The sequence below is a fragment of the Borostomias antarcticus genome (assembly GCF_949987555.1).
Source record: "Borostomias antarcticus genome assembly, chromosome: 29".
Classification (NCBI taxonomy): domain Eukaryota; kingdom Metazoa; phylum Chordata; class Actinopteri; order Stomiiformes; family Stomiidae; genus Borostomias; species Borostomias antarcticus.
In genome coordinates this window covers 4,483,267-4,508,690 of record NC_140262.1, presented here as the reverse complement: position 1 = coordinate 4,508,690, position 25,424 = coordinate 4,483,267, and the positions used below count along the sequence as shown (strand labels likewise).

At 47.3% G+C, this 25,424-nt stretch overlaps 2 protein-coding genes across 2 annotated transcripts in view; one reads left to right on the top strand and one right to left on the bottom strand.

The window, feature by feature from the left end:
- LOC311326772 (rho GTPase-activating protein 44-like) overlaps positions 1 to 18,747 on the bottom strand; it is a gene marked incomplete at both ends in the record, with an annotated part of 46,916 nt that extends 28,169 nt beyond the window's left edge. Inside the window, one exon of the mRNA XM_084459730.1 lies at positions 18,695 to 18,747. Within this exon, the coding sequence (XP_084315856.1) occupies positions 18,695 to 18,747 (53 nt within the window). The remainder of the gene's footprint in view (positions 1 to 18,694) is intronic.
- A 1,116-nt stretch (positions 18,748 to 19,863) lies between these two features.
- On the top strand, positions 19,864 to 25,424 carry stx4 (syntaxin 4). The gene is made up of 11 exons (XM_084459744.1): positions 19,864 to 20,013; positions 20,501 to 20,602; positions 21,309 to 21,408; positions 21,639 to 21,713; positions 21,826 to 21,896; positions 22,074 to 22,182; positions 22,446 to 22,519; positions 23,249 to 23,386; positions 23,956 to 24,066; positions 24,172 to 24,252; positions 24,395 to 25,424. The coding sequence occupies exons 1-10, from the start codon at positions 19,984 to 19,986 to the stop codon at positions 24,247 to 24,249; spliced, it is 888 nt and encodes a 295-aa protein (XP_084315870.1). The 5' UTR covers positions 19,864 to 19,983; the 3' UTR covers positions 24,250 to 24,252; positions 24,395 to 25,424.

Here is a 25,424-nt window from a genome sequence, read left to right as displayed (position 1 = left end):
CCTTGAGCTGAATAATCTCCAGAAATCAGTGTGCAATGTGCACGCTCAATAACACATGTGTGTTTGTGTGTGTGTGTGTGTGTGTGTGCGTCTCATATGAAGTGTGTTTCTGTAAACCTCAGTGGGTGCCGTGGGTCCTGGGTGTTCTTTATATGTCAATAAACACACACGTGAGTCAATAAACAGACACAGAACATAAAGTGCAGATGTCTGCAGGCAATCTGGAGCACTGAGCATCTCTAGACGGAGACATGGGTGAAGCTGTCACCCCAAAAAATCCCTTGCTGTCACACAATGTGCTGGATAATCTTTGTAAACGAGCCCCCATCCCTGTTCCATTCCCACGCTGAGGTGCTTTGCTCGCTTCATTTTTGTGTCGTCTTCCGCTGTGTCGTTGAAATTTCCCGGCATCCCAATTAGCCTTCCCTTTGTGGCGTGGCGCCCTCATGTGCAGACAGACCTTAAATCATGATTACATTTCACGCAACTCCCGTTGATAACATTTGTTCCCCCCAAAAGAGTTCAATTCCATTAACAAGCAATTAATCAAGTAACCAAATCTTACTCAAGTAAATTCTTATCGGCAATTAATCGATGAGTCGATTAACTGTTAACATAGTTACACATATAAAAGTAGGATGTATTTGAAGATGGCTGTAGGCCATCTTCATAATTCTGCTTCTAGATATTATATGAGCTGTAACTGTACTGTCATATTTCTGCCCCAGGATGGAAAACCTGTTCTATAGTCGTGTGTCCTTCTGATCTCACCTGCTCACATTCCACTTGTCATCATCATCGTCATCATCATCATCACATTCCACTTGTCTTCCACACATTCCATTTCTCTTCCTCAGTCTGGAAACGCTCCATAGAGATCAATTTGGGCCTGAACAGAATTTGATCAGGCCAATCAGCGTCCTGGGAACTACTAGCAGCTACGGGCAATCACCTGGCTGTATTTTTTGGGGGGAAAGTGCCTGCCCTTTTCCAAACAGTTTCCAATGGAGCTTTCCCATCTGGCCTTCCCCCATCAAAAGGTCCAATAGAGCACTGGGAGACCCTGCTGAACTCACTGGGAGACCCTGCTGAACTCACTGGGAGACCCCTGCTGAACTCACTGGGAAACCCCTGCTGAACTCACTGGGAGACCCCTGCTGAACTCACTGGGAGACCCCGCTGAACTCACTGGGAGACCCCGCTGAACTCCCTGGGAGACAGACGGTGGCCTCCTCGGCCCGCAGAGTTGACTCAGACCCTCCTCCTCGGACATCTGACCCAGCCTGGCTTTATGCTGGTGTCTTTACACAGCTGGTCTGTACCAGGACGCGTTGTGTTGACCTGACCCTGCTGACCCTGTCTGTACCAGGACTCGTTGTGTTGACCTGACCCCGCTGACCCTGAAGGCCAGACGGAGACGGGACACTTAGGATTGTCAGGATTTCACAGGACAGCCACTGAGGTCTGGTCTCACACTCCAGCGGCCGCCCGGCTTCTTGGCCGCCCTAGTACGGCCCTAGTACGGCCCTAGTACGGCCTTAGTACGGCCAAGAAGCATTTGGGAGGGACAGGACCTCATCATATTAGTTCAGAACATGGTAAATGGACTGCACTTATATAGCGCTTTTATCCAAAAAAAGCGTGTAGACAGGAGGAGGTGAGATTCGAACCGCCGACCCTACGATCACTGGACGACCCGCTCTACCAACTGAGCCACAGCCGCCCCACAACATCAGCATCAACATCAGACATTAAGAAAGAAGACGTCGCTGAATATCTTGACTGAAGGCCACTGGCTCATCATACCGAAATCCAGCCCAGGGCTAGCCCTAGGGCGGGGCAGCTCAGTGCACTTTCAGCTACGGTATGTTATCACGTTGCAGGAAGCACGAAAAACTGGTTCGTTTCCCAGGGTTGAGAACATCTGGAAGGATGACTGCTTTGCAAATAACAGCGGAAATGTTTCATTCAGCCCTCCTGTTGTGACTGGACCAGCCACTACTCTGTCTCTCACTCACTCCAATCAAAGTTGAATCAGGGCCAACGGTGAACTTCTGGAGCTAGACATTTGGGCAAATGGACCAATGCTCCCTACTCTGTCCCCTACTCCCTATCTATCTATCTATGTTTTTATTTGTGTTTCCCTCCTCTTTTTCATCTCACCCCCCCCCCCCTCTGGACTCTCTGGCTGCTCTCGGGCTCCATCTCTGCCAAGTTCTACACAGTTCCAGAGAGTGACTAATGGCCCTGCTGGGGGGGGGGGGGGGGGGGGATGAGACCAGGACCCTGATGGCCCTGCTGGGGCGGAGATGAGACCAGGACCCTGATGGCCCTGCTGGGGGGGAGATGAGACCAGGACCCTGATGGCCCTGCTGGGGGGGGGATGAGACCAGGACCCTGAAACCGTCCTTGTTCGATCGAAGAAAAATAAAACAGGCCAAAAAAACTCTCTTTCAATCTACTAGGCATTTCCACACAACGCCGTACTAACTCAGGTGATGGATGGGGGCTGACAAAGTTCCCAAAGTTGGCTACATTCTCAAACTCCCTCGCTCTCTTTGTCTCAAGGTTTCTTGCGTCCGTAAGGGAGGGTTGTTGTTGTTGCGTAAGGGTGGATCACTGCCGATGTCGTCTCCCGCCCTCTCCGACGCGCACTCGGGCGTCTGGTGTTGAAAGCCTGCAGGGGGCCCTTTCTCGGTTCCACAGGGGAAGGCGTGGCGCCCGTCGACGCCCTCCGTCTGCCCCTCCTGCAGCGGTGCCTCCCCACCAATCACAGCTCGCTCTCTCCATGTGACATTGACCAGGGGGCGCCGATCACTCCTCAACGCTTCATCAGGATCCATAATATAAAACCCACTCATGCACAAATACACACCTTCTGGTCAAAAAAACCTCCACGGATATTAAATATACAGAGATTATGTAAGTCTGTCTGACTGGCTCAGGCTATATTTGTTCCACCTATATTTGGCAGGTGGACAGGAGGACCGCGCCCCGTGCCCGGACAGGCTGTCGGGCTGGCAGCGTCGCTGGAGAGGTAGTCCCTGGCGCGCCACGCTCTCGTGACTCAGCGGATATCCAGGGAGGTACTGAAGGGACAGGATCCACGGGAGAGGAAACCCTCACTCCAGGAGGGTTGTTTTATTCAGAGTGATACAAGGCATCACACACCACTGTAATCCACAAAGCCTCAAAACCGTCACTCTCCCAAGCGCACACGCACGCACACATGCACGCGCACACACACACACACGCGCTCACATTAATGCGATTAATAAAGCTACATGACACAAAAATATGCTGGATGGTATGCTCTCACTGAGACATGGATAGAGTCATTTTAAACAAAAACAAATGGGAGAAAATACCCCCACACACACACACACACACACACACACACACACACACACAGCTTCATAAAGAATGTTCAGAATGTGGGATCAGACGGATAACGGGTAACATCGCACAGCTGGCTGTCCTGACGAAGCACATCCCCGTCAGCGGTCCCAGCCCCTCCCACAGCCCCCAGGCCCCTCCCACAGCCCCCCAGGCCCCTCCCACATCCCTCCAGGCCCCTCCCACAGCCCTCCAGGCCCCTCCCACAGCCCTCCAGGCCCCTCCCACAGCACTCCAGGCCCCTCCCACAGCCCTCCAGGCCCAGCAGCACTGTACAGCCCAGTCCCCTGCTACTCCATCACACACAAACTCTGCTGCTCGGATCTGCATCCAGGTGTGTGTGTGTGTGTGTGTGTGTGTGTGTGTGTGTGTGTGTGTGTGTTTGCGCCAGGCCAGAAGGTGCAGAGGAATGTGTGTCTCTGTGATTTTAGAAGGCTGTGATTTTAGAAGGATCCAGAACGAATGTGGAAGGAAACATTGCGTGATGCCAGGAAGGACAGATCTGGGAGCATCTCTGTGGTTGTTCTCAGAGCAGAGAGAGCAGATGTACTCAGAGAACGCAGCAGCGTTTGCCTGAACCCCAGTCAAATTCCTAGTATGTGTGAACCATATACAGTACATGGCAATAAACACATCTTGAGTCTTGAGTCTACTGTGTGGTAGGACGTTGTGTTTGGTTGCATTAACAAGCTTTTTACCTCAGTAAGTCCCCCCCCTCCCCCATGCAGTGTTAACTGCAGAATGAGGAAGTGACACCAAATATCTAAGAGTCAACAAATATCTCTGTCGCAACACGACACGCTGTATTTTAGAGCTGCCGCTGTTTTCTCCGTGTTTACATGGTAACGAGCTCCAGAGCGCTCTAGAGACGAGAGCTGTGTTCCAAGCGCTTTTAGGCCACGCCCACACAAACATGGATAATTCTACCCCCCCCCCCCCTGGTTTAAAAAAAACGATTGCGTCCACACCAACAGATTTTTGGAAAATATCACCGTCCACACGACAAGGAAAAGGACGGAGATAAAAGCCTTTAAGGCTGCATCTGCCGGGCCTGGTCCAGAAGCCACGTTTGCGGCGTAGTCCTACTTTGGACATTATGGAGAGGTGGGATAAAGACTGTTTGCCGCAGTAGGCCTGTATTTATTCACCTCCTCTCAGCGGTGTAGTGGTGGAGTAAAGCTAGGTTGATTTCTAATACATTAATCAAGCCTAGCAACATGGACCAAATATAGTCCTGCATATAGCTGCCATTGTTCTGCTCAGACTGTTCCGGGCGCATGCGCAGTAGAGAACGGCGCGCAAACGAGACCCGAAAGCTCCGTTTTACCCTTCCACACAAATCCACTTAAACCAGAGTTTTTACAGATCTCCACCTTGGAAGGCGCCCTCAAAAAGATTTTCAGCGACCAAAAACTCAGTGTACGTGTCGACCGGAGGCCAAGACGCAGAGAAAACAGTGTGTTTTTATAAATATCCGTGTACGTGTGGACGGGGCCTTAGTACGGAAGAGCATTAGGGCCAACAGCAGAGTTGTTTTGTTTTTTTAAGCTTCTGAGTTTTTAAAATTCCGAGTTTTTGTCTCAGAAATTCCGAGTTTTTTTTCTCAGAAATTCTGACTTTAAACTCAGAAGCTTAAAAAAATAATAAACTCAGTTGTTGGCCCTAATGCTCTTCTGTACCTTAGTGCTACAGCGCCATGAGCTCTAGGCTCTTTTTGTAGTTGAACTTTTTGAGCTATAGCGCAGTCTGTAAACGGCTGTTCTGACTACAACAACGGTCGGTTTTTGGCGAAACTGCAGAGACAGCGAACATTAGCACTAGCTAACATTAGCTAGCCATCTTAACTTGGCTAGTTAATCCGCAGTCTGTTAATCTGCAAAAAAAAACTATACTCATTGCTAACATCGGTGCAAAACATCGGTAGCCAAGCCATCTCTAAACTCCAGCTCTAGTGCGCTCTACAGTACGTATCTGTCATGGATGTATTAATAGAACACACACACACACACTCGCATACACACACGCATACAGTACACACACACACATACACACACCACCCCCACACACAAACACACACAACACTTGTACACATATCTATATGTATCTGTAAACTTGGCGCGGTTCAGCTACATACAGCTGGTCGGTGGACACGCCCCCTGTCTGTTTACCGTGGAGACTGCATGCATATGGGGGAAAGTGCTGACTGCACAGGAATGGCAGGTGAGAGTGTCGACGCCCACTCGTGCCCCGTCTGTGAAAACAGCCAGGCAACATTCCCGGAAGGGAATGCTGCTTAGCATCCTGTAATACAGCCGAAGACATGACAGATAAGACAATGGCCGCAAACACAACCAGATGTTGTGTGTGTGTGTGTGTTGTTTTAGTGTGTGTGTGCGTGTGAATGGGTGTGGGTGCGTGTGTGGATGTGTGTGTGTGTGTACTGTCGAGGAGAGGGGGAAGGACATAAAAAGAGAAAGAATGTTCAATCCCACCCCCCCTCCCCCTCACTGTCAGCCGAACACACAGAACAGTAAAGGTGGAATGTTTCTCTTATATCCTCGTCCACAGGGGACCAGCGTCACTGCGACTCCCCTGACACGGGCGTGTAGCGCACCGCCCACACCGGCCCAGCGCCATAAACCATCACAGATGCTATCTGCACTGAGGGATAAACATGCTCACTCAAATAAGCAAATCCCGTGCCATGTGCACTGTTGCTATATCGAAGCGCATATCAGGTGTTGATACAAGTGTAGCTACATCCGCATCGCAAGGCCTCATAAATATTCACACGGGGAAGTTGTTTCTACTATCCTCTTTCATTTTCTCTCTGTCTCTCTCTCGCTCTCTTTCACACTCTGACGCACACACACACACACAAACACACACACACACACACACACACACACACACACACACACACAAGCTCAATGGAGCAGGAATGCCTCGTGTCGCACAGACTGCAGATGAAGCGGAAGGTCCCCTAGGGGCCGGCGAGGTCTTCTGGGTTTACTCGTACCCGTCACCGCGGGCCGAGCCGACGCCGCGTTTTAATCAAGCAGAGCCGTTAAAACGCTGAGATATGCGCGGCTCTCTACAACGACCTCCCCCTCGTCCCACGTTTACCGTACTACATCACGCTGAAATATTCATCACGTCAACCCTGTCACAATATCGGCCTCAGCAGATGATCGCTTCATCAGATTATAGACTAGATTATAGAGTCCCGCGTTTTTACAGCATAATACAATTGGGTGTCATTGGGATCCCTCTCACGTGGGACTTCAAGCGTGGTGTCCCCTGTCACAGATCCGCCAGGGCTTTAGAGCGTGCGCCAATTACGATCTGGTAAAGGTCGCCGGCTGGGTCGTCAAAGGAACGAGCAAAGGTTCCTTGCTTTCACTGGCTCCAATTACACGTGAGTGTTATTCAGTCAGGTCATTTAAACGCACCGGCGAGGCAGAGGGAGGCGGGGGCGAGGAAGCTGAACAGCCTTGCATCTCGGTGTCACACCCAAACGCGACCCCCCCACGTGGGTCTGCGCCTCGTCTACAGTTCCGGATGCGTCTCGTGTTTCTCTAAATGTCAGCTTTGATTTCATCCACATTCGCGTCCCGATCGGCCGACCGGGTGGCGGATGCGTGGGCGGAGAGAGAGAGAGAGAGAGAGAGAGAGAGACAGAGAGAGAGAGAGAGAGGCGCCCGGGCCCCTCGAGCGACGCGCGGCGTATCCCTCCGCCTCTCATCTGTCTTCAAACACGCCCTCGGCAGCACCGGGTCGACATGAGACGCGGAGGCGGGAATCAAACGGACGGCTCTCAAACGCCGCGCGGTTCGTGAGCGCCGCTGATAGGCTCGAAGGAGGGCACTTGGAAGTGAAACACGCCATACTGTCCGCTTCACCACATGTAGGCTACTCGGAAGAGCACTTGCTATTGTTGTGGAACACTGGCTGCCTGATTCCCGACTGCAGATCACACAGGAAGCTAGGGGAACGATGGAACAATAATCACTCATTCTGATGTGACCTTATGACTAAAAGCAACCTATTCGGCCTTAGGGAGCGCTCCGAACGCTGGCTCCATTGTTTCAGGGTGCAAGACAACAGATCGTGGGAAGTCTCATACTCAAAATATGTTGAGGATCGTTATAGTTTTGTTGCATTGCGCCGACAACATTCTGCAGCAGTGCACACACACACACACACACACACACACACACACACTCCGTCACCTCTGAGCAGGGCTGAGAAATAAATCCATTCCAAGTCATTACACCAGGAAAGAAAGCCTGGCCATGAGTCATCGATATCACACCTACCCAGAGACTGCCTGGGGCTCCTCCCTCACTCATTCACCCTGGGTCTGCTCTAAAAGACCCACATTACAGCACGAATACCCTGGAATATCGGACACAGCTTCGGTTTATTTCAGCTGTTCAGCACAGGAGGGTCCAATAATTAGGCTTGTCGGGGTCAAAGTGCAGACAGGCTGCGTGGAAGCAAGGTTTGAGGGGTGGATGTAAGAAAATCAGGTTACAAAAAAAACGAGAATCCTCCCGCTTTAGCTGGCCGCCAAACTAGGTCAAAGCTAGTACCAGAATGGCTGCAAGTAACACATATAACACGCAGAGGTCTCCCAAGACTTGTTCTGAACCACACCTACACAGTATGGAAGATACAGGGTGGAGATGGTGACTAAAAGCAGAGCGGTTTACTCAACAAACTGAACTGGTTTGTGTAACAGAGGCAACAAATAGCTCATGTACAGTACAGGCATATAGGCCTACAGTAGGCCTATATGCAGGGAGCAGTGTTTGAGTACTCCATTCACCTCAGGTCAGTCTGACGTAATTTGGGGTGCGATTGGAAATACATGGGAGTGAATGTAACTATGGCTCATTCACCTCCATGTATTTCCAAACGCGAAAACAACGACAGTGAAAAACAATCAGAGTCTGGTAATGATGAGTTTGTAACCCCGATAGTGTATTCAACTGTACAGTAGGTAATTGTCGTAGGCAGTGACATAAGCATTATCACTCTCATAAAACCAGGACGCCGAAGGAGAAACCGCTTGCGTCACAGTATCCAGAGAAACAACAGTTCAGCCAGGAACTGACTGGATCTGGCAGGGGTCCGTCCGGAGTTATTCGAGAGCCGTGAACGCTCGCGCTGCAGGGGAGCGTGTGAGACCGAGCGGCCTGCTTCTCGGCGAGAGATATTTGTCATTCCTGAACTGTCCCCTTCCGAGGGGAAGTGGGCGTGCGAGGCAGCTACTGCAGAGAAGTGGGTCACTTTATAGACTCTCTTTACAGACACAGTAGGACACTTCAAGCCAATACCTAAACTTGTCCCTGCTTCAATCCCCTTTGTTTCTTCAGCGATGTCACTACTGATAGGACGCTTAGCTACTGTATGTCACCTTCCTCGCTTTGTCACTGTTATGCGTCTCCTCCGCAGCCTGGGATGTGAAGGCATCTCTTTTCATGGTGACCCTCTCCATCATGTGTTCTGCAGAAGTACCAGGGTGCTTTGTGGGATTTATGACGGCGTGCCATCTCTCTCCCTCTAATAAGCACGTCTTCTTCCGTCTGATCTACAGACGCTCGTTAAAGGAAGGCGTCTCTCCCAGCATCCTCCAACCCCACTCCCAGCTTTGATTCGGCAAAAGCCTGACGGCCCTCCTGAAAATATAGTGAGCCGGGCAAGAAATGTTTCAGTGGATAAAAAGAGACTTGAATCTGTAGAACAACCCTGCTGTGCGCGAGCTGATTATGGAGACATCGCATTATCAGCTCTGACATCCTTATATTCCACTAAACATTTCTCGACAGAGAGTTCGTCTCAACAGCCGTGATTTCTGCCGGGCGTTTACTGAGGCAGCTTGACCAAGTTGACTCTCCTCCCAACTTTGACATTTTTGGGGGGAGAGAGGGGCAACTTAAGTCCACGAGATAAAATAAGTGATTTGATTTAGTTTAAAGGAGTAGTGTGCTATTTTTGGACATTTAGTCCTATTTGTGGTCTGTCTGTGAACCTGAAACACACAGACCATCATTTCACTGATTGCCTCTCCCAGATTGCTCTCAATGAGCAGGTCAGCACCTTGCACGGCCATTGCTGCCACTGGTGTGTGAGTGTGTGTGTGAAAGCATGAATGATAGGCCATTGTAAAGCACTTTGGATATTAGCGCTATATAAGTGCAGTCCATTTACCATTTACCATATTGAGCTAGCTGCACTTTCTCTGCAGGCTCTCATTTGGGCTACAATGGAAGTCAATGAGGCACCTGTAAATGCGTTGGAAAAACTATGATAAATGTGCTTTTCCGAGACGGGAAGCACAGGGTGTAGTCTTACCAGTCTCAGTATGCTCTCCTGTGAAATGTATCGCAATCCGAATATTTGTACATGTTTGGCATGGCTTGGACATAAGCGTTCCCCTGGCACTGCTCCCACGAGGACTATGTGCAAGTCATGCATCACGAGCGAGGTCACTAGCGGGGGCTGCATTATCCCAGTGAGGATGAGTGTATTTACTCAGTCTGCCTGGTCAATTAGAGGGTCATGAGAGTGGAACCCAATTCCAACTCACCTCAAAGGACTCAATACCTACAGGTATTATAGCGATCCCTTAAAACAATGGATGATTAACACAGAAATGTGTAATACTTGAAACTTCTGTGTCATGTCAGTATGTCCACGTGTCCTTCTGACATCTGCTGCTGTTTTTCTAGTCAATGCATTGGCCACTAGACTGTTCTTTACAAGGTGTGTGGGATAAAGATATCTGAGAACCCCTGCAGGAAAGGGAAGTCTGATTTATTTCAGGCGGACAGCTAGTAACAATGTTTTCAACCTCTACATACAGCTGACATAATCACATACCCAAGTAAACTATTCTATGCATGCATTCCAGCATTTAAAAAATCCCTCAAATGAATCTCAAATTTAAAAAATCCCTCAAATTCTGCACTGGTTAATGATGTATAAGGATGTGGATAAGGTGGGGTGCTGTGATGTGAAGATGAGTAGCTTAGAGAACAGTGGATGTGCCCAAAATGATTTCAACGAGATTTTCCTCATCACTGTGCAGCCCCCACCCCCCCCCCCCCCATGCATACTGTGTGGCCCGACCGTTGCCATGGAGCTCCTGTGTGGAAATGAGGCCATGTGGCCTGAGACCAGCTACTGTAAAGTGATATACAGTAAGAGAGGCGGCTCGTTGAAGTTAACGCTGAGCTGAGGAGAGACGCTCTGGAACGAGGGCGAGAAACGAAGGGGAGGCTTTTCTCTTTCTCTCTCTCTTTTCTGCTCTCTGGCCCTTCAGGGACGAGCTCTCTCCTCCTGCGCCCAGCTGTGATGACCATGTCTCCCCTTGTGTCCAGGCCCCCTCACTGGACAGCCTTTGTAGTGGAGTACCTTCCCTCCAAGAACACTACCCTCCCCTTACAGCCACACAGCTCTCTCTCTTTCTCTCTGACTCACTCCCCTCTCTCTTTTTCTCTCTCTCCCCAGTCTCTCTTCTCTCTCTCTCTCTCTCTCGCCTCTCTATCCTCCCTCTATCTCACCATTGTCAGACTGTTCCTCTCCAGCCACTAGGGAACAATGTAGTGGTCTCTCACCCTTTGATGTTCTCCACAAAGGGTCACTGACTTGCAGTAATTTAAGTCTGTATGTGATGAGGTCTGAGATAGGGCTGTGTTGAGGTGTGAGATAGGGCTGTGTTGAGGTCTGAGATAGGGCTGTGTTGAGGTGTGAGATAGGGCCGTGATGAGGTCTGAGATAGGGCCGTGATGAGGTCTGAGATAGGGCTGTGTTGAGGTCTGAGATAGGGCCGTGTTGAGGTCTCAGATAGGGCTGTGTTGAGGTCTGAGATAGGGCCGTGATGAGGTCTGAGATAGGGCTGTGTTGAGGTGTGAGATAGGGCTGTGTTGAGGTCTGAGATAGGGCTGTGTTGAGGTGTGAGATAGGGCTTTGTTGAGGTGTGAGATAGGACTGTGTTGAGGTGTGAGATAGGGCTGTGTTGAGGTGTGAGATAGGGCTGTGTTGAGGTCTGAGATAGGGCTGTGTTGAGGTGTGAGATAGGGCCGTGTTGAGGACTGAGATAGGGCTGTGTTGAGGTCTCAGATAGGGCTGTGATGAGGTGTGAGATAGGGCTGTGATGAGGTGTGAGATAGGGCTGTGATGAGGTGTGAGATAGGGCCGTGATGAGGTCTGAGATAGGGCTGTGTTGAGGTGTGAGATAGGGCTGTGATGAGGTCTGAGATAGGGGTGTGTTGAGGTCTGAGATAGAGCCGTGATGAGGTCTGAGATAGGGCTGTGATGAGGTGTGAGATAGGGCTGTGTTGAGGTGTGAGATAGCTCCATGCGTGTGGGAGGAATGGGGGACTGAGTCCCTCTCTTCAGTCAGATTGTAGCTCTGTACCATCAGCAGTGTTGAGGGTGGGATCTCAGTCATGATTTTTACTCATGGGTAAGACAGTGTATCGATCTCACAGAATAGGCTAGATAATTGGCAACATATTACCACATGATTTCATAGTGCAACAATATGGTCGTACCATGGGAAAGTCTATGTTATGACACTGATATCAGGGTAGGTTTGGAACCCCTGAACATCTACTCAATGTGTCCAATAGCTCTTCAGTGGTGACCTGGGTCACACTGCACCATATTACAACTGAGCACCCGGAGACTGGGTCAGCGTGACGCCGGTTCTGCTCCCTCATCACCCGGCTGTACCCCTAGCTGCCCTCCTCACCCTTGGCCCTCGTCTCACACGTGGCATGGCGGTGCCAGTGACACCCGAGCTCCGGTGGTTTGACTTCCCATTAAAAGTTTAACAGGCAGGTATAGTAGCTCTGGCCACGCCCCCTGACAGCGGGGGGGGGGGGGGGCAGAGCTCATAGAAAAAACAGCAGTCAGGTCATTCAAAGTACAGCACATACAGTATAATCCCATAAGGAAGCCAAACAGACATATTGTGTTCACAGTCACAAGAAAGATATTGTTTGTGAAACATCTACACCCAAACGAAGAAGACGACAAGAAAGATGGAAGATTAGGGCTGGTTCATCAATTACATAGCTTTTTTGGTCATTTGTAAGGAGTAATATAGCATTTTAATATGACGATAACATGTCTATGTCTTCTTGTAATCCGATCATAAAAACATTTTTGCTGAAGGTCTGAAAAGTCATGTAGCCTCGAAATCTGTCCCTCAGCCACAAACCCCGCTGGACTTCTTTCCCTGTTTCCGAGAAGATTAGGCTCAGCGACCGTCACTCCACACGGGGGGGAGAAGTGTGCGAGGTGAAAGGCCACCATTACCGACGGTGAAAAACTACCTCCGAGGTCGGCAACAGGGAAAGAAATGAACATGAAAGAAAAGTCTGTCCCATTAAAACGGGGGAATGTTTCTGCCGCTCCCTGAGAGAACCATCCGGGCTAATGAGAATATAATGAGCTAGGCCTCTCTCCTCCAGCTCATTCATAACGTCACACATTCTGCCCTCTAACACGGTGTGATGTGAGCGAGGCAGCGCTGGAGGTTTGAACCATGCAGGCCTCACCAGGGGGGCGAGCACGTAACAAGATAAAGACCGTGAAGATTGACCCAATAACTGAGGAGTCTGTGCCACATTTCAGTCACTGCTTCGAAATATTCCCCGTTTCCTCCATTTGACTTATGTGACGAAGGGATAACGACGTTTTCTGTGGTACCCTGACCCTAACCCTGACCCTAACCCTGACCCTAACCCTCATTTGGCGGAGTTTGTGGGAGACTGGACTGACGTATACCGGATCTGACAGGTCTGAGTTATGCATCGTCATGTCTGGGAGAGATGTGATCATCGACGTGGGATTCAAACTCCCAACAGACTGCAGTCAGCGTCCATTACAACAGCAAAATCACTGCGAGAGATGATTCAACCCGTGATGTAGTTTCCTGTCGGGTTGAGGCAATGTTGAGAGAATGCTCAGGTTTCTCTTCTGGTCGGGGTTTATGAACATGTCCTGGGTGAGTTTGGGAGTGTTTGTCGGCCTTTTTGTTTTCATGCTCGCTGGGATCTTTTCACCGACGCCCTAATGGTTCCATTCCATCCCTGAGGTTGGCATGGAGACGTGTGGGTATACAGGAAAGGTGGGGTGGAAACACAGCATGATGTCATCGGTAGGGTGGGCAAACGGTTGGCTCACTAGTACTTCATCGTCTGGTTCGCCACGGCGATGGAATGGACGTGTCACAGGACACCATGCGGCCGTGCCCATTGGCCCGTACTCTCTGATTCACTCTGCATCATGTGTTTCTCTCCAATCCCAGCTCTCCTCCTCCTGTCAGCTCCCATGATGGATGAGACGCCGAGGACATGCATCACGGCGGCAGCACTCTGTCAAGCTCTCTCTCTCTCATGACGGGCTCACACTACAGGATATTTAAATCAGAAATCAGGTTACATCACGCACATAAGGAGAATCTTAACAGATATTCTTCTTGCGCATCTCAAACAAGCACACAGGTCCAAAGACCTACTGTATAAACACACTGATCCAAAAAAGCTCCATCCTTCAGCTGTCTCCCCCTCCCACGCCGCCTTCCCCTCCCACGCTATCTCCCCCTCCCACGCCGCCTCCCCCTCCCACGCCATCTCCACGTCCCTATCTCAGAGATGCAGTCGTCGGCGGAGCGAGGCATTGTGGGATGCGGCGTCGGCAGGGGCTTCGGCATAATCCGCCACGCCGCGCTCTGCCGGCGACAGCCTCTCTTCGTGACTCCCAATGTTTCACAAAAAAAACCAGGACAGGGGAAGGCAGCACACGACAGAGTCTGACTGGGATACTTTGTGACTCCCCTGTAGGATTGTCCTAAGTACACTGGCTTTTTTATGGAGCCTCAGAGCGGACCACTGGTGATTCAATCAGAGGGGTGGGTCTGCGGTTCGTACCATTGCGAAACGAGATCATACCCGCTTTCAGTCTCAGCGGGCGGCGCCAAATCAAGTCTGGAGATGTAATAGTCACCCCCCCCTCGGCCCCTCCTTACACCTCTCTATCCCTCTATTCCTGTCACTTCCACGGCACGTCATTGCTCTACTTCGCCTGGGAAAGGTCGTGTCCCACTTCCAGGGAAGCGATGAGCTCCTCCAGAGGGATCAACCAATGACAGGGGATGAAACGCGTGATGGAGAGAAGGAGGTACAGGACAAAAGTAAATGGGAGACATGGGAACGGTAAATGGATGAGCAGCGGACGAGGGCGAGGCGAGAAGCAGGAGAGATGGACGGGAACGAGGGGAGATAGTAGGTGTGTGTAGTATGTGAGGAGAGAGTGTGAGTGTGTGTGAGTGTGTGTGTGTTGTTCAACCAACCCCCACCCGACTCTTACCATCTTTCATTTTCTCAGTGAAGCCCAGATAGGGCTCTAATTGCTTGCAGGAATCTATCCACTACACACACACACACACACACACACACACACACACACACACACACACACACACACACACACACACACACACACACACACACTGAGAGAAGATGATGATGATGATGATGATGATGATGTTGGTGGCTGTTCTCACCTCCTGTGCCTCCACACCTCTCGGCACCCCAGAGAGATGCAACATTTCACACCATAAAGATGATGTCATGTGTGTCGGACTCCATTAGGGATGCCACACCATTGCTCTCCCGCTAGCTCTCCAACACACTCCATCTACCCAACAGCGCTTCATTTGGCCTCCGAGACAAGATTTTCATACTTTATTTAGTATCGGAGTGACTAGAGAATATTAATTATTTCGCCAAACCGGATAATCAATTCCGAGGAGGTTATTAGCATAAGCAACTCTCATTTCTGTAGAACCAACACTTGGCCTTGTGCGCCATGTTTGACAAATGGGGTTCATTATCTTTTTACTGAATGGTCCAGCAGTCAGGCGGGATAAAAACAGATTAGTGTAATTTATGTTCATTCTGTAGAGCCATTTAATTCTGAATGACTCTACAGGGTTAAAATGCTAATCCACAACATGTAGCACACATAGAAAGTCTTTATTTAGCCCAGCCATTAAGTGCGCCCTGCTCCAAGGCTAATGGTCTAATGGTGGTAAGACAAGTGGACATGGTATAAGACAACAGACCTCTCTCTCACACAAGGACACAGCCTTGACCATGAGGCGTCCGTGCGGTGGTATGTGGGGGGTCAGGGATTGATGGGGATACCAGACTGGATTTAGCCCCCCGGTGGAACTCTATACCCTCCCTAACGGACATCAAGCAGTATGTCTGACATTGAACCGGCATTGAGAATAACTTCCAGCTGTATATTTCAGAGTGCCGATTGTCCCCAGATCACTATGTACTCAGACCTAAGACATGACCTGAGTACATAGTGAACGTGTGAATTGTGTCTATCAAGCAGAGGGTAAATGGACTGCACTTATAAAGCGCTTTTATCCAAAGCGCTTTACAATGAAGGCCTCTCACACACACACACATTCACACTCCAATGGCAGCAGCGGTCATGCAAGGTGCTAGCCTGCTCATGCTGGGTTCAGCGTCTTGTCCAAGGACACTTCGACATGTAGTCAAGAGGAGCCGGGATTCGAACTGCCAACCCTACGATCATTGGACGACCCACTCTTACCTCCTGAGCTATACAGCTATACGTAGAGTGGGTGGATCTGTCTCCAGTGAAGAAGGGCCTCGGACATCTTTAGGATTCCACATGGAATATTTAGACTGGAGGCCACTGTGTGTCCCATTATTCTCCTTCCTGTCATATAGGAGACCCTAGACAGCACCACAGTTTGTCACCTACAGTGACACATGGCTTGCATAAGGGTCCGTCAAGAACTAAAATCAACCAAACCACGAGATTCCAGCCACAAGCTCTAGAAAGCCATAAAACAAGTAACAATTAGTGTGTCATCAACTGTGCTCATTCATCAATCAATCAATCAGTGGTTTTGGGACATCCTGTATGGCCGTTCCATTGCCCTTGGTTTGACATGGGAAACAGCTGAGCAAAAGTTGATGGCTACAACGATGGAGACACATTAATACAGACATTAATACATATCTGCATTTCTCCCAGCGGAAAAAAAACAGGCAATTTACAACACTATCTTAAATCACCAGACCAAATACAGGAGTTTAACAGTCAATGGTGGTTTGAGCAGGAATGGAATGCATGCGGAGATAAATACTGCCTTTGGGTCCTTATTGCCTGTAGGCTACACAGCTACAGTGACAAAAATAAACAATTAGAATTAGAAACCCATTTTCAACATCCTTGGGAAAACATTTTTCTGTTTTCCCACTCTTTTTTTTATTAGTCCCAACATTCTTTAGCTTCCTTAGCTGACCCAGCAAAATGACCATAACGACACAAATCTCTGCTTTCCGTTTTCTTAAAGAGACACAGCCACCTCTTGCCGTCAACATAAACAATCTCCCACATCGACGTCCTGAACCCTCGCAGACAGCATTGTCAAAACAAAAAACGTGTAGAGAGGATAAGCTCAAAATAAAGGTCAAAGTAGTAACTCTGGATTAAGCCGGTCCATTTCCTGTCACATGACCCAGAGCTGTGGCAACATCACATGGGATTAATAGTGTGTTTAAAATGTTAACTGGGTTAAAAAACCAAACGTGGAAAATAGAATAGCCTATCTCTCTATCCTAAAAAGATGAAAGCATCACAACGTCCTAATTCAAAATCAAATGAGCCTGTGTGTCGTCAGAAGACAGAAGGAGCCAGGTGAAGTGGGCTGCCAAGGTCAGAGCCAGAGATATCCCCACTTGCATGTATGTCTAGCAGTCAAGAGGAGTCGTGGAGCCGCTGCCCTCTAAATATGAGTAATTGCTGCTGCTGTTACTCCTCTCAGGACACAGGTTAGAACTCATTACAGGATTGTTCCGCCTCAGTGGATACACACACACACACACACACACACACACAAATACATGTACAGCAGGCCTACGATAAGCACATATGCGCACACATGGAAGCGCACACATGGATGCACACACACACACACACACACACTGCTAGCTGTGACAGCATGTTGATGCTGACACTAGAGAGTTGAGATATAAACACACCACGCCTGTTTGAACCTCCGGGTTAACAGTACCTGCAGGCTTTGAGTCAACCTCTTTGTGATCTGACAGGTCCTGTTTAGCCAGGTGAATAACCTGGGTGTGTAAACAAGCTCTTACGTTGATTCTCTTCTGGATTATGCAACAATGACAGAGGAAAACCCATTTGAATCCAGACCACAAAAAGACTGTTGGAATGACAGGTTGTGTGTCATGGGTGGGACAGACAAATAAAGGGAAGGCAATATCACAACACCTGACTTATTGCACGAACCGAGCCAGAGAATCTCGTCACCTATTTCTCTCGGAATCTCTGTCATCCCTGTCATATCCCCTGTCACAATCCAATTTGGCCAGAGGGTTTATGGCACGCCACTACTACTACCCTACTGACATAAACAACCACAGCCTCAGCTGTCGTCGTAGTAGCACAGATCCTGAGTTTCAATTCATACCAGTCCAGTGGTGAAGCATCATAACTATCAATTTATGAGGGAAATAGCCAACTAGTGCTGCTACAGACTATGTGTGGATTCCATCCATCTCACGTGTAGAACACAAAAAAGGCGCGTGCAACAAGGGACTCTGAATTGTTTGGTTGATGAATTGGTTGGTTGATGAATTGTTTGGTTGATGAATTGGTTGAGTAACAGCCAAAAGCGTGAACCGCTGACTAGGCCAATCCTATCTTGATTTTAATGTAGGATGTAGGTCTCCTAAATCGCAAGCCACGAAATTTGCTTCGAAACCAATTGGGTCGATTGTCAATCACTTTTGCAGTGTGCAAGTAAGCTGTCCATCATCAGCAGGCTATGGGATGGTTATGGGATGGTTATGGGGTGGTTATGGGCTGGTGATGGGATGGTTATGGGATGGTTATGGGATGGTTATGGGGTGGTGATGGGATGGTACCCTGGCTCGAGCCTCTCCTCTCCAGCTCCTCTCATCCTCTTGTGCGCGCGCGTCCCTGCCTGGAATGGGCATCGCGCACGAGCGCATGCATTTTTCTACAACGGTAAATGTACATTTTATACATGCACGAATGAAAAACTATTATTGAAAACCAATATTTATTATTTTACGGTCTGAAAATCTAATTCAATCAGATGCATAAATAGGGGCTGGGCACGTACGGATTTTGTAAAGTCATTGCATGATTGCAAACCCGGATAGATGTAATTTGTTCTTACCTGCCCACTGTCTGGTTGGCGAGCTGTCGCATTCGATTGAATTGCTTCTTCATCTTGTATTTTTCTGCGTTAACACCGTTGGATAGAGCGACTCCACATATCTCATTGACAAACGGACAGATCTCCGGAGAGATAAACGAGAAAGTCCTCCCTTTAAACCCCCAGTTTATCTCATTGCTATAGCGAACTCATCGCAGATAAAGAGAAATCGTGAGCTGGCTAATTTCTATGCATTTTAAGGTCCCTGTCACACAGTTCGCTGCTCAAAGATGCTGGAGCAATTTTCTCCCCGGGCAGAGTGACAGCTCACGACGCCGCTCGCTGGTGCACTCTGGGAAATGTAGTTCATCCCACTGAGTGGGCTCATCAGCAAGGATGAGAAACCAAGAATAAGCCCACTGTCGCTGATATTTATAATATATATTATATAATAATATATATTATAATATATATTATATATTATATATATTATTATACTATTATTTATATTATTATTATAATATTATAATATATATATTATATATAAATATATAATATTTCCAATGTGGTATTTTGTCCTCAAGCTTAACAATTTATCCCATAAAGCAATCTGAATGATTTAGAAATAAGTCCAACTAAAATGTCAATGTAAATTGAAAACCGAATCAAACGGCAAGCAAAATATTCGGTGCAGCCTACTAATTTATTAGATCCACATGTGCTACTACACACGAAGGTGTATATGTTATGTAGGAATGAGTGAAATCTTTGCTACATAACTTTTTTGTATTCCTTCTACAGCATGTATGTAACTTTCCCACTGTGTACTATTTGCCCCACTATTTTAAGACTGTATATTTATTTGCCCAGGGACTGCGGGTGGAAATTAGCTGTCTAGCTATAACCTTGTACAGTGCATCTCTCCCTATTCGATAGGGTAAATGTCTACTGTACCTTGTCCCTGTCTTAAAAATAAATAAAATCAATCAATCAATCAAGGGAAGTGTGTTTAATGAGCAAGATGTTGAGTGGAAAAACTGATTATCCTCCATATAGATAATAAGGCAACTAGCGCCATCCTGTGGCCAAAACATGGTACTGCAGGGGTGCTTTGCTCTCCAGTACGGTAGATGGCATATTTGTTTGTTTGGGGTGTAACTCAGCTAGCATGAACCACAGACGAAACATGTCAAGGAGTTCACTTCTTGAATGACCCAAAGGAAAAGTTTATACTTAACTTTGTATTGCTACTTTTCTTCGGTATAGTATCAGTTTAACGCATTCTCATTGACTTTGGACTGTGATAAAAAATGCGGGACCGAACCAAGGACCTAGGAAATGTAAGTTCAGATAGTTTGCTAGCTTTGCTTTAGCTAGCTGACTGGGTAGCTTAGCTACAACTGAGCTAAAGACTAGGAAAGTTAGCATAGCTAACTGGCTAACCTATGCTACACGCTGGTCCCCCGTGGCAATGACCCATAACATAACATGTCCCCAGCGAGTTGTACTCAATCATTTGATCTTTATTAGCTGGTTTTATTTATTTCCAGATGGTTTACTAGCTAGTTAGCATATAGTGTAGGTTAGCTTGCCATCACCAACAAGTCTTCACCCGAAGGGAAGGACAGGACGGGGCAGGGCACTGGGGCAGGGGCAGAAACCTAGCTTGCTTCCTGACTGAGTTTAGCTTCCTTCATATTCTTCAATCAGTTGGATACCTGTTGCCGACAGTATTGGATTGACGTTGAACATATGTTTGCTGATCATGGCTACCTTCATTATGTCTCTCTCCCTCCATGATGTCTCTCTCCCTGTTGTCAACACCAGAAAGCTGAGAGCTCAGACGAGGATGGAGAGGGCGCCCTCATGATCAAGCCAAGCTCTTCCTCGGCCAAGGAAGAGAAGGAGAATGAGGCCTTTTTCAAGAAGGTGAGGTGTTCTCTGTGACTTTTGCTTTCTCAAGTGCTGCATTGCATCAGAAACGGTGAAACAAAACGACCTTTTCACCCACCAGTGTGTCCTGAGGATGCTATGTCTACCTTTCGATGGACGGATGTACAGATTTGGAAGTTTGTTGTGTAAATATCCTCTCTCTTCCTGTCCGCCCTAGAGTACTTTCCCCATGTAGTTTAAATCTAGGCAATTATAAACAGACAATGTCCTGTGCAAGTAATGATTCATGTACATACCCGTTGGTGACAGTACAAAAACAAATGTATTAGGGGTTTGTGCAGGGCTGCGGAAAGTGAACACTTTGTCCCCTCCCACTCCAGTAAACTACATTAACTATAACTTAAGTATAGTGCTCTCGTTTCATAACCTGACGCGCCAGATAGCTTGTTACACAGAACCATCTGTGAAGTCATCATTGGAAACTATTTGGAAAATGGCAGGCACTTTCAAAAATACTTGGCAGGTGATTGGATGAACCATCTGTCTATCGCCGTCTTATCATGGTCTAACTTCAATCAGTCATATCAATAAGCAAACGTCATTCAATTTTACTCAGACACACGGATTTATGTTGAGCCTGACCAGACTGATCTGTGTGAAAAACAGAATGGTCACTTGCGAGATCAGAATGGTCACTCGCGAGGCTGCTTGTCTCACGCCACTCTTCAAAAACTCTCTACAGGTGAAAGAGATCCGCGAGGGACTGGTGTCGCTCAAAAAGACGGTCTCTGACCTTGAGAATAAACAGAAAACGGTGCTGGTCGTGGCACTGCCAGAGGACAGTGAGTACAGTAGCTGGGTCAGACCTGCACTCATACATTCCTTGGTACAAGAAGTGGGAACCAAAGTTTGCAGCGCACTGTTGTATCTTAGTGGAGGGTCTAGAGATGGTTGCACCTAGGCCTAGTATATTGTGAGAAGATAGAATTTTCAGTATGTTGCCCTGTGAAATATTCTGTATTAGTGCCACTGGACAGCAAATAAAGGGATGTGTTGGTTTTATTGGTCACAGACATGAAGAGAGAACTCCAGGCCCTCAGAGAAGAGATCAAAACAGTGGCCAGCCATATTCAGAAGAAACTGAAGTGTGAGTAGTCTGAGCTGGGATGAACTGGTCATATTTGGATTATATTTCCTTGCATTTTTGTCTCAGAGATTCTTGCGTGCAGGATTGTCACAGATTCCCTTTCTTTTTACAGCCATTGAATCCAAAATAGGTGAAGAGGATGGGAAATATGTTCCTATAAGCCTTAGGATGCAGAGAGCACAAGTGAGTCTTGCATATCATCACAGAACAGTGAAGAAAACGAGCAGATCAATCAAGTGTTGTGCCTGAGTGTTGATGGCCATGTTCATGAGATCTAACCTGTCATTACTCTGGTTTTATACATCCATAATTCTGATCAGTCTGGGCTGTCCTCTCCTGTCCACCCCTCTCTGTCTCCAGCATGGAGTCTTGTCCAGGGAGTTTGTGGAGTTGATGGCCAACTGTAACACTATCCAGGCCCAATACAGAGATCGCAATATGGAGCGGATACGGAGGCAGCTCAAAATCAGTATGTCTGAATTGTGTTGTCAGTTATAAATTCTGAAATGATTACTGTCTGTGATGATCACTGATCTCATCTTGTTTCACTCTTCAATCAGCGGTAACTGCAATGCCCTGTCTGAACAAAAAAGAGGAAACTAGAAAATATTTCAACATTCAGGAATTGAATGTCCTCTGAATATATCGTTAGCAGATAGCAACTGAGGTTGTTTTCCAGTAAATCTGAAATGAGTCAGAAATGCAGCTAACGTCATTATTACGTCCCCAAAGCTGGAACCGATGTCACGGAGGAGCAGTTGGACACCATGATTGAAAGTGGACAAACTGATGTTTTTACACAGAATGTGAGTACGCCGATGTCTGCATCCAAACACTGAACGACTGAAACCAGACGCAGAAGATTCATGCTGAAGCCAACTGTCAACCATGACGGAATATTTTTGATTCCTGTTTTGATCAACTACAACTCCCCTCAACCACATACTGTATGTGTGTAACAGTGTGTGCAGCTTTAAGGGCGAGAGTTTATGATGTTTTTGAGGGATTTTATCTCTACACCTATGGATCCATCGAGTGCGTTAGCGGCGACGGGCTATATCTCGAGTGCACCGCTTGACGAAACTTTGATATGGGCCGTTGTATATGATCATAAATAACCTTATAACATGGCTTATAATGCTCAATTCCAAACCTGTCCTTTAATGGCCTACATATGATTACAAGCCAGATGAGTAGCCTCTGCTTAGTTTTAGGACCAAGGTTAATCCCATGCTCACTTCCGTCAGAGCTAATAGTGATTACATTTTTAGGTTTGTTCATTCTTGGTTGCTTGCGCTGGGATAAAAGTGTGAAAGTGTTAAACTCACTCAAGAATGACTGTTCTGATGTGTTTAGATCCCTGCATAGTAGCCATAGTGTAGTTATAAAAGAACAACATCAAGATGTCCTTTTGGCTGTGCGTGCATGTGCTGCACATTACTACATAGTCTAAGATAGTAGAATATATGAATTGGTTTCTCACTGTGTAAAACTGTGAGAGGAATAATAACAAATATTTTCTCTTTTCCACGCAGATCTTGAGTGATGCTAAAGCCACTAAGCAGGCGCTGAATGAGATTGAGTCCCGACACGATGAGATTATCAAACTGGAGAGGAGCATCAGAGAGCTGCATGACATGTTCCACTACCTGGCCATGGAGGTGGAGGCCCAGGTCAGACTAACGCTGGGCTCTCACTACAGGATTTCTGATCCGATTTATCCCCGATTCAGCCCTCCTGATAATCGGAGGAGAAATCTGGTCTGGAGCGTTGGTCGGTACCGATGTTCGGCCCAGATGATCTTGTAATGCGAGGGGTTTACAGATCCAATCTTATACCTCCCGATCGGCTCGCAGACCCATCGGAGCTGCCTTGATAATATCAAAAATGTTTGATATTTAAGATTACTACGTCACTACTTTACAAGCGAGATGGTGAGACCAGTGGTTTGTTGCTCCCGTGGGAACGATTAGATCCTGCAGTTTGTGATGAGCTGTTATTTTCACATCTTGGCGTGTGTGCATGTTTGAGATTCACGAGAAGAACATCTATTAAGATTCTCCTTATATGCGTGATGCAACCCGATCTAGAAATTGGTTAGGATTTAAAATATCCTGTAGTGTGAGCCCGTCATAAAGCACTTCACAAAATCCGACTTGGAGAGACTCAATGCCCTCACTGGTGGGCAAGAAGTGCCAAGTAAGGTGTTTGCAACTTGTAAAACAGTTGATTTGTTTTTCAGGGGGAAATGGTAAATTGCATCGAAAACAACATTATGCACTCTAGCGACTATGTAGTGAAGGCAGTGGCCGAAACTGCCGAAGCAGTGAACTACCACACCAAAGCACGCAAGGTAAGGGTTTGGGCCAAAGCTCTCAGGCGTTGAAGTCTTTTTTATTAGAGGATGTGACATGCTGAGTGTGGGTAGCTAAACCTTGGTCTTTCTTCCTCCCTGCAGAAAAAGATGTGGATCGCGTTATGTTGCGCCATTCTCATCCTTATTCTAGCCATCTCATTGGCTGTCTCCTTCTCCTGAGATGTAAGTTAGCCCATTGATATTTGTTTTTACATATATAGTTATTTATAGGCAAACTGCTATTGGTATACATTATATAACACATAAGACCCTTTGCATACTAATTACAAGCCGTTATGCTTTACTACCCCCTCTTGTCTTGCAGTATTGTCTTCCTCTAACAGCGCCCTCTCCTGCCCTAGGGGACCTCTGTAAGAAGAGAGGCCTGTCTCACTAAAAACACTGACCGTTTAACTTCTTCACACTTACATAAACACACAGACAACCAACCATAGTCTACGTTGTTCACACTTTCATCAAGATGCAGTGCCGAGAACTATTGGTCCTTCTCTATCAAGCCCTTCTCTTCAATGGAACCTGAGGAGATTTTAGCCGGAGAACTTATCCCAACGTTGACGTGGCAACTTGCTACATTAAGGACATCTATACCTTGCTGGACATCCCTAAGTGTCCTTGTACAAGGAAGAATGCAGTATTGAAAGCTCTGACATGGCTCTGAATGTTTTCTATCTTGGGGCTTCTTGGTTTTAATAACAGATAAAGAATAATATAATTATACACCACTGATACTTGGTGAGTAATGAAGACATACAGTATAGAATATATAAAACTTGAACTGTCTGAAATTGCAGTTACCCATGTACATAGCTCTTTTACATACAAATATTGACCCCTAAATTTGATCACTCCTTTTAAAGATTCAAGCAGTGGTTACTGAATGGTTTCTGAGTGCTGCAGGGATTGACCCGATACCCATAACATGTCCTGATACTTACAAAGTATCTCTATTTTGTATAGCCTTGTTTGTTCTTACCAGTAAGCTACTATGTAAGTAGTAGTCATTTTCCAAATTAATGTTTCATATGTTGCTGGACAGCACAAGGGCTTTACAGTATGTGAGATCATGTGTATTACATAAACGTAAAGGGACAGAACGTGATGAAACTGCTCAAATGTTATTCTTTTGCTTCAAATTTTTATTTTTTATGTACAGTTTTTTACAGTCAAGTCTCAGCCACATGGTGCTATATTTACCCCAGCCTTAATTATTTGTGCAGACCTGCTCCCAATGAAATGCATGCGACAGCAGAGCTCAAACCTGAGGGATTAGCTAGGCTGGAGATGGACGAGGAGAGCACTGACCACTGTACTTTACTAGTCTCTTCAATTTCGCC